The sequence below is a fragment of the Propithecus coquereli genome, unplaced genomic scaffold, assembly GCF_000956105.1.
Source record: "Propithecus coquereli isolate 6110/MARCELLA unplaced genomic scaffold, Pcoq_1.0 Scaffold571, whole genome shotgun sequence".
Lineage (NCBI taxonomy): Eukaryota > Metazoa > Chordata > Mammalia > Primates > Indriidae > Propithecus > Propithecus coquereli.
Window position 1 is genome coordinate 792002 of NW_012151630.1, and position 10349 is coordinate 802350.

At 43.3% G+C, this 10349-nt stretch overlaps 1 protein-coding gene across 1 annotated transcript in view; it reads right to left on the reverse strand.

The window, feature by feature from the left end:
* Window positions 1–9075, reverse strand: part of ESYT2 (extended synaptotagmin-like protein 2) — a 27210-nt gene extending 18135 nt beyond the window's left edge. The window contains exons 1-3 of the mRNA XM_012658107.1: window positions 9018–9075; window positions 7810–7899; window positions 7252–7347 (exon numbers count right to left, since the gene is read on the reverse strand). Of these exons, the coding sequence (XP_012513561.1) occupies window positions 7252–7347; window positions 7810–7899; window positions 9018–9062 (231 nt within the window). The 5' untranslated portion in view covers window positions 9063–9075. The remainder of the gene's footprint in view (window positions 1–7251; window positions 7348–7809; window positions 7900–9017) is intronic.
* Between the last annotated feature and the right edge of the window lie 1274 nt (window positions 9076–10349).

Sequence of the window (10349 nt, forward strand, 5' to 3'; positions counted from 1 at the left end):
TTGCTCAGGCTGGTCTCGAACTCCTGAGCTCAAACAATCCGCCCGCCTGGGCCTCCCAGAGTGCTAGGATTACAGGTGTGAACCACCGCGCCCGGCCTCCAGACTGTCTTGAACTTAAGTTTCAGCTGGACCTACATATTTTATCTATCTGAACCTCAGTTTTCATGTTTATAAAATGGGTACAACACCATTTTTAGAACCTTGTTTTTAGGCTTAAATAAGCTAATGTAATTAATGCAACAATTATAATACATGTTATTCTAGCTACACTGAACACTTTATGCAGTATTTTAATTTAGTCAATAATTCAATGAAGAGATACTATTTCCATTTTATAAATAACAAAACAGAATGGATTAATAGCTTGCTGAGCAGTTGTGCTAAAATTCAAATCCAGCCTAGCTCCGGAGCCTTTGTCCCTAACATTGGGGTCTGTTGGTCAGTGACCTTCAGATAGGGAAGAAATGGGAGAGGAAAGAGGGCTGACGTAGTTCCTCTCCTGTCCTGACGGACACAGCGATTTCAACACTGTGCTCAGGAGCAGGCCTCGCTAAGCCACATCTTGCTTCCTCAACACAGGACTTAGCCGACAGCACACTGAATGGGAGACTTGGCCAAGTCTCCTCCACTTCTGAAATTAATTTATTTTTCTAGGTGAAACTGGTTAAAGAACACTCCTGTTTCTTTGGGATAGAATTTTCTTAAAACAATTACATTTAAAATTCCCCACCTCCCTCTAAATTTAAGCCCAAATTTAAGCCTAAAATGTTCAAAGAAATTAGAGAAAAAAATAAAACATTGTAAGCCACAGAAAACTTTAACAATTTAGCCAGAGAACATGTTAATGTCATGTTTTAGGGAGTGGAGCTTAGTTTTCAATATACCTCATTTAATGACATTTAAAGCTTCTCAAAAGATCTATCACTCAACCCCACAGCACCCAAAGCCATGAGGCTGTTAACTCAGAGATGATCCTAACATGACATATTGGAAGAGGTGATTTTTTTAAATGTATATTCACAGATCACAAGACATACCTTTAAACCACAATCTAAAAATGGGTTAAGATTTTGATAGAACTTCTAAATTACCATTTTCACAAATTCAAATCCAGTTAAAATATAGATATTTAAACCACCTTAGATAGTTGCCTAAGGCCAAGAGGAAAATAATCTAACTTATCATATTGGTACTTTATAAAATGTACCCTCAAAGATGAATTAAATTACTCTAACTACCAGTTCTTAGATCACAAAAGCAGGATCTCTTCCACTAGACAATTAATTGCTGTATTAGTATGGGAGGTGATTTGCCAATAAAGTTATGAGACTTACAGTATCAACTCTTTCAATATGTTTTGATTAACCTTGTGACCTGAAGGGAAAACTATTAGTTTACCTTGAAAGCTCTCTGAACTGCAGCCTTCTTCAAGACATCGGGGTTAAATTCTAAGGGGTTACTCTTTCAAGTCAGAAGAAAATGAATATACCAAGGGTTAATAAAACATGCAATGAGGAGTTTATGTAAGGTTAATGACATGAACATTTATGGGAATAAACAAACAAAATCTTTAAACAAAAACCACTAAGAATTACACAACCAACCAAAAAGCCACCTGCAAAATTCTTCCTTATGCCCAAGACCTTGTCTTCGAGTGAACCCTTGATCTATAAATATCAAACGCACCTCCTCACCCTGCATAATCGGTATTCTTCTACCCCCACCCTCTTGTCCTCTGTGATTTGAAAAATGCAACAGTGAGACTTTAGGAAAGGGTTCTACTGCTATTCTTTGCTGAATAGACTCCTAAAACATCAACCATATTAAAGGTTTTATCTGGAGTACAAATCGATGAGCTGTGGCTGCCCGAATTGCTCCCCAGCCAGATCGTGCAGCTGCTGCCGCTTTTATTCCCGAGACTGACCTCCCTCGTGTGACACCATGGCAGGGAAAAGTGCAGACAGACCAGACCACTCAAAAGCTTCTCCTGGCTTCAGATAAAGTTCTGTTATTATGCGTTTTATCAGTATGTTCTACTTTTACTGATTTTTTTTTCAATTCTTTACTTTCTTGCCCTCAAAAGGACCAAATTGAGTTTGTTTTGCAAGCTCCTGGGACTAACAATCAAGATTTTATCATATTAGTTGTAATTAACTCAAATGACAAGTTGAACTCAATTATTTATTTTTTTAAATTAAACAGCACATTTCATAATGAAGAAAGATGGGTAACTAGCCTCCCAGTCTTCTACCACTAGCAGTCCGGCCTAGAGAGAAGATCTAATATCTGGCCAGGCAGAAATTCACATCCCAGCTGCAGATTAAAGCAGCTCTCCAAAGATGGCATCCACTTCTGGGTGGAGCCTGGACATCTCAGGTGATGGGGACACAGAATGAGGCTGGGAACCGCTGCCCTGAAGTACAAGGACTGACATCCTCAGACATCGTAAGAACCCTTCCTGAAGCTCACTTTTGGATAGATATGGCCCGTATTAAATAAGATTATTATTGTAACATGCATTTAAGTGAAATGAGGCGAGAGGCTGTGGAATGGGGCTGGGTGTGCAGGAGGAGCTGCGTGAGGTCATGGGGAGCCGCACGGACTGCGGTGAGACAGACGCACCATGCAAATGTCCAGGCAGGCGCCCGACTAGGAGGCCTCTGGAGTTACGCACCTTGCACCCTTGGGCTCCTCACCATCAGTGGAGGCAGAATAGCCTCCTGCATTTTTAAAACGAGAGCCGCAATGCACAAAGTGCCTCCTGTCATGACACCTAAGGGTCTCCACAGTGGGGGCCTTGTGTAGCTGGCGTTGCTGTGCCTAAAGCAGGCATTCCTGCAAACACCACTCCTCTCAGATGCACTCCACGCACAGAACTGAGAACCTATGAAGTCAATAACGTGGGAACAGACCCACTGCGTGCGAGGGTGGGGTGGACAGGAAGGGCCGACCGGCTGAGCTCTTGTCCCTGCCCTGCCGCCCCGATCCCAGGACCTTGACCTAGCCTCAGTCATTTTTGCTCTCTATGTCATCTCAATTTCTCATCTGTAAAATGGTGACAAGGTATGCTTACAGCCCTCAGAACCCTGCCTGGCTGACGAAGGGCTCGACGACTGTGCTACCAGCTAAGCCTAAGGCTCTCAAGCTGGCCACGAGTCAGAGCACATCCTTACCGGTCAAGCCCGAAATTCAAGCCCAGGATTTCATCAAAAGGGCAAAGCTCTGAGAGTCTACATGGTAAGTAGGTCATTTCCAACACGGAGAAATTCTTGTTGTTTTAGGGTTTCAGATGGGGACTGCTGGTAGTAATGCTCCCATGGAGCTGAAAATCAGTGTTCTGAGTGGATGGGAGGTAAGGGGGTAGAGGCTGGCAGCCCCAGGGCCTCACTAGTGCCAACAATGGTGTTGGCTTCATACTGAAAACCAGTGGGCAAAAAAAGACTGTTCAAATTCATTTGACAGAATATTTTATGTGATGTGTGTATGTGTATATATACACATACACACATACATACATATATATTTTTTAAGTCTTGCTCTGTTGCCCAGTCTGGAATGTAATGTGAGATCATAGCTCACAGCAACCTCAAACTTCTGGGCTTGAGCGATCCTCCTGCCTCAGCCTCCAGAGTAGCTGGGACTACAGGTGTGCACCACCACACCCAGCTAATTTTTAAACTTTTTGCAGAGATGAGGTCTTGCTATGTTGTCCAGGTTGGTCTCAAACTCCTGGTATGAATTGATCTTCCCGCCTCTGCCTCCCAAAGTGCTGAGATTGCAGGCGTGAGTCCCTGTGTCTGGCCGTGATGCATATATTTAACAACAGACCACAGGATGAGACTGTGACACTGCAGGACGGCTGACACTGATAACTCAGCAATGTCACAGGCTAAATATTACAAAGCAATTCAAAAAATCCTGGTCACAAATATTTCCTTTCTGCAAAGGGAATCAGTTGTAGGATGAGAAAAAGCAACTTTGAAAAGCTACTGGAGACAGACTAACGGAATTTACACAGCAGAGCTGTCTTGTCATTTATACCAGTTTATGATGAAACTTTCTGCTAATACCAGAAGCAGAAAATCATTCCTTAAAAGTGATAGAATACGTTGCCTTTATGCACCACTGACCTCTTTTGACTTTTAAAAAGGTCTTACCCAGGTGTGAGCGAGCCAGAGAGACCACACTTGCACTTACTCTTGGGGTGCCTCGAACAGCTCACCTAACACTTCAGGGTCTTGATTTTCCACATCTATAAAATGGGGCAAAATACCTATTATTCAAGTTTGCTCTCTACTCTTCCTTTTTTAAATAATAAGAATAAAGTGAGAATGCATGTAGAAATCCTTTGGAAATAGAAATAAAAACTCTACAAAAATGCAAAGCGCTTTGACTGTTAAGATTTAAGGGACGATGGACTTTAAGAATCTAATTATCGAATGAAATCTGAAGAATGACTGTCTAGACTAATGACTAAGCCACTGGTGGCTTTCTATGTCCCCAAACCAAGAGACAATAGCCATCTACTGAAAGTACCAAGAACAGTGCCAGGAATCAAGATGCCAGACGTAAAGGGCACGGGACACAGATATAATGAGATCAAAACCCAAAAATGCTCAACTATCCACTCCAGGAAATTCTTCAGATTCCTTAAAAGAAGCTGAATCATAAACTCAATATAGTTTTCTTCTCCCTTAGGAGCTGTGGTTAAACCGTGTGGGGGAAGGCAGATTTTCATCATGAAGTGGGTGAATTTCTAACTTCATGTGACCAGCTGGGGGACTGAGAGGGGACCGCAGAGCAGGGGTCTTAAAGGAAGCCCGAGTCCTGACACTTCTGTGCTTGGTCGGGAGGAGAAAGCAGATTTAAGAAAGTTTTGTGAAAGTTTATAAGGAAATATTTACATCTCACATTGGGACGAAAGACAAGAAAATCAATTTTAATCATTATGGCTTCATTTCTTCCTCAGAAGAATTTTTACTATTATTTTTTGTTATGGGCCAGTGGCAGTTTAGGGATCTAAGGCTTGTCTTCCACGGGCCAGGTTGGTCATCTCATGTGAGACGCACGGACCAATGTTACAGCAGAGTCACATTTTACAAAGCAAGCACAAAGAAAATACACGGACACTGCATCATGCAGGAGAACAGGAGAGCATGCCACACCACTCCAGCGCTGAGCAGACCGCGCTAGGGTTCCAGTCCACAACAAAGAAGAAATAACCCCGGAGGACTCACAAATAGTGCTCTATAGACTGAGGCAGTATTTTCACAAAACACTAGTCCCGACGCGCGCCTCTCTTTTAAGTAGCCACACCCAAAGTTTCCCTCGTAGATACTCTTGGGAGAGTGGAGCCGGGAGGAGAGAGCAGAGAATGGTGGATTGTGATCAGTGCGCGCCAGGGCACCAACAAGCAGGTGCAGGGCAGAGGAGAGAATCCCAGGCCATGTGGGGGCGGTCAGCAAGCCCCGTTCAGACACACCCCACAGGGCCGTGGCCGTGAGGATCCTGGCCTCTGCGGGCCACAGCGTACTTCATGCAGGTGTCCTTCCAACAGATGGTCAATACAGTCACTTTTGTTTACGTGCCATTATTCAAACTTCAGTTTAATGTGACAATACACACAGTTCTAAAGAGAGACTTGACCCTTTCTTGCTGATTCATCAATACTATTCTCTACCACCCTAAAGTATACCACAAATTCACTTCCATCAGGCATTACGAAAGACTTTCTAACAAACATTAATGTGACCAAAAGCAAAAAGTTCTACTTTATGAGAAATTCTGTAGAAAGGTTAAATAATAATGAAATAACTTTTCCCAAATTGAAATTATACAAGTCACAGACTTTAGACTGGAAGATTGGCCAAAAGGTTAAGGTAATACTTTAAGTAATACTTAGTGCTTTAAGACAAATGTAAGAATTTAAGAAGTAAAAATCAATCAAGAAACCTTCATTGAAAGAAAGAGCACAACTATACCATTACATGCAACAAAGAGTACAATTACATCCTCCCAGTATGAAAAAAATGGTCAATTATATTTTGATTGTTGAGTTAGAACGTACTGATGCACCAAGCACATGGAGTTCATTTTTGAGCAAGCCCAAGTAAATGCAGTTTTCAAAACTTGGAAGGTGCTAACTGAAACAAAGGGCGTATAATCCATGAACTACACGGAAACGTTTTAGCCATGGCAAGGCAAGACTACGCTGGATGGAGCATTTATAACTTAAATCCAGGATGTGGTGTCGAAAAGGCTGACTTGAATGCTCTCTCTCCCCAGTAAACACTGAGAAAGGGAGAAAAGATGCAGGAAGGGCGTTTGCTGCTGTAACAAGCGACCTGAGTGGACAGACATCCGCTATGCACGCAGAAGTCTGCAATATACAGTCCTGGGAGGACACCTCTACCTGGTGGCAGTGGTCTTTCTTTCAACAAAACTGGCCGTGGACATGAGGAAATAAAGACTGACCACATAGTCAACCAGCATATGGGCACTCAAACAACTGTCAGACAGCGTAACGTTAATGATGGTGACATTGCCCCAAACAGCGGGGTTTACAGCAGGACACTGGAAGATCACAGTGTGCCTCACAGGATTAGATTAACGAGATTTTTCTTCTCCATGGTTATGTCATAGTTATTGCCTATGGAACTGTGTTTTACAGTTTTCCCCTAAGAACAAACCAATTCTGGTGCATATGCTTTCAGGCTGAGGACCATCATGTGTTTGCAGGAGACTATTCAGAGACGTTGTTTGTTTTTGCTCTGCTGGAAACACGCTGGCACCGCAGGCCGGCACGCGGTCCAGCGCTGCAGCCACCTGACGCTAGGGGACCTCTAGGGCAGCAGCCCAGACACTGCCATGCCACAGTCAGAGCTGTTTGATTTTACTCCCATTCCAGATAGAGACAATCTCCATCCTTAGGTGACTAAGTTCTAATATTTAGTGATTTTCTACAGAATATCTTCTTCCCCTAAATACCAGTTCTTTTCCTATATATTGGATATTTCTTCGTAAAACACATCAGATAATTCTGAATATCCCGGGCAAATCCAGGAAGGTGGGTAAGCACAAAGCAAGCACTAACTCATCCCTCTTCACTGCCGCTCTCTGGCACGGAAAGTGACGTGAAAACACAGCAAGATGAGAACAGGTAACACACCGTGGCTGAACAAAGCAGGATTCCCCAGCAAGATCTGCTCCCAGGAAATAAGCATCCAAGTGAGTTACCATGGTGTTACCTACCGGAAGGTTCCTTGCGGAATCCAAATACAAGATCAGCAATGCAGAGGACAGACCATCATTGGCTTGGTCTTTGTCAGCCCTGATGTCTGTAAGCACCTGCAGGGAGAGGGCGGCCTCAGCAGGCGGTTTCCACAAGAGTGAGGACTATCTCTACCTGATGATATTATGACAGTTAGGCTTGAGAAAAGACAGGTGGGAAATAAACCACCCAACACATGCAGGAGAGAGAGCTGAAACCTAAGTATCTTTTACACAGTAAGACTGCTATTCCATACAAATCAATTTCGTGAAGCATTCGGGTCATGTGTGGCTCTCCAGATCTCTGTCCCACAGCAAGCACAAAACTTGAGGTTCTCATCAAACAGGTGAGAATGACGTGTAAACTTCATTTAAAAAAATTTCATCATCTCTAACCTATCCCTGATGGCACTGTAGTGACTTGTAGTACCATAATCAGAATTGTTGCTATAATTTGTAAAACATTTAAGTAGCAACACAGTTTAAACAGACTGATCTCAGTTGCCAGAAGGGCTAGTTGTCGAGGAACCCTGCACACACCTTGTCAAGGTTGGACGCGTTTGGCATCAGCGTGAGCCACTCCAGTCTCAGGTGCAGCTTTCCTTTGGGAACCTCGTCCAGCGCAAACCACTAAAGAGAAAACATGAGTTCAGCAAAATTCTTCCGAATCAAACCCAGTCTCTACACGTGTCACAGCCACTCACGACGAACTGTGAGGCATCAGTGGTTCTCAGTTAACACAGGAGACTGAATCTCGCCATGTTTAGCTCTATGCTCTTTGAATGCCTCGTGACCTCATGTCCAAAGATGATGATGATGACGGCAGAGGTCATCTGACCCTAAGTGCCCTACATATACCAGCCTGCTTAATCCCGACACAGACCCTGCGCACTACGTACTGCTACCACCCCTCCCTCACACCTAGGGATTCTAGTGGTTTCTAGCACTGCCCAGCAATAGGAAAGTCCTCTACCTTAATGCAATTTATAGGCCAAGAGACGATACAACATTGATTCCAAATACTGAATTTCAATATAAATAAGTTAACATATTTGTCTTTATTCATCACTATATATCCATTAATAAAATAGTACACAGTTGTGTCAGTTTAAACACCACAAAACGTTAATCAAAGACGGTCCTCAAACCCTCAGGGTTAAAGAGGGTGAAGAGGCACGGGGGACCGTCTCTCTGCCCACTGTGTGTCGAATGCCCGCTGAGTGAAGTCCGTGAGGAGATGTGTCATGCTGAAAGCAGGAGCTTATCATTGAATCTGGTTAATTGCGCTTCACTTATTTAAATCTTACTCTCTTTTAGAAGCCGCCACAAACTTTCCCTTTTTCATACTTTTTATTCTGATAGTAATAAAATGCTTGAAGTAGTGTCTTCTTGCTGTGAATTCCCACTGCATTTACATGCACCTTCCACAGGACAAGTCTCGCTGGCCACGCTGTGACACCTCCAACTACTGTGAAAACGGCCACTGAGCCCCCGCCCCGACCCCTGCAGGGAGCACACGTCTGCCTCCAATAAAGTCAGTTTTACGTTTGCGTCCACATGGCAGGTACTCAGTACGTACTATCTGATTTGACTCTCGAATTTATTTCTTTTTACTTTGCTGTTTCTAAAGGGCCTCAGTTCTTAGTATTTGTGAATCAGATGTTGCTCGTCTCGTGTTATTAGGGCTCCCGCACTGGGGTGACAGCGGTGGTTCACTCTCCAACAGACCGATCCGCAGAGAAACTTACTTCATCTAAAAGGCGCTCCTTTTCAACTTCAATAAGATCGATCATAAGACTATAAAAACAACAACACGACAGCTTTAGAACACAGAAACATATTTCTTACAACTGAAATAACTGTAAGCATTTGTTTATGAGAAAGTACTCCAGACACACAACAAAATGCTACGTAATTTATCAAGAAACAGACTGTTCTTCCGAAATCTTCCTCCAGCTTCAGCCTAGGAAGTGTCAGGAGAGGTAAGGAAGAGGAGGGTGCAGTTTCTGTGAGGTTGGAATACTGAGTTTGGCCCAGCTGAGGTTAGAATTGTGGGAAAAAAAAAAAAAAGCCTCCCTCCAGTGTACTACGCGACGACGCCCTCACTTTACGCATCCCCCTCGGTGCTGTCATCACTACTACGTCCGCACGGAGTCGTTCGCCTACTCGGTCCTGCCTCCTTCCTTGCACCCCACACTGCATCAAGTTCCAAAGAAGCCCCTCACTCTGCACATCAAAGAGGAAGCCCTTGGATGATCCTGCTCACTTCAAAGAATGGCGCCCCACCCCCCATGAGGCCAGAAGGGACTGAGGCGGGATGCTCACGCTCCCCGGCCCTGCGGTCTGCCTCACTGTGCCCCCACTGTATCTTGGTCCTGGTCTGTGGCCACAGTCTCCAAGCTCAAATCGACAATCCATTGTGCATGCTGGTTTTAGCAGAATGCATATCTGATCGGCCACCGTCCTGCTTAGGATCTGTCGACCGTTCCCGGTTGTCTCGGGAAGTCTTACGAACCCTGAAGTCAGGGCATAACATGCAAGGCCGTTCTTGATGAGACATAAACCTCTCCAATGCCATCTATCCCTGTATCTTTTTTGCTATGATAAATTCAGTTAAATAATAATTAGCTTAAATAATAAACAGTAGGTAGAAGTATATTTTTTGAAAGCTCATTTTTTCCAGCTAAAGTTTAATTATACAGAAGTTGATCCAGTGAAGCAAACAAATCAATATTTATTTTGTCAACATATAGGCATAATGTAAATTACTCTACCCCAACAAAAATTAACTTAACAAAGAGAAAAAGTTAAAAACCCATTTTTACAATCTGGAATGAAGCAGTCCTCTAGAACTCTCTGCCATGGGCAGGTTCTTCATGCAGCTACTGAGTACTTCAAGTGGGGAGAGTGCAACTGAGAAAAGTAATGTTTAATGTGTTAATTTTAGCTGATTAAAATAGCTGCCTGTGGCTAGTGGCTACTGTAATAGAAAACTCACTCCTACAGGTTTTCTTTTCTTAAATATAAAACTTTTTAGGAACAAAAATGTTTTAAGAAATTTAAGGTAAAACAATGTATCT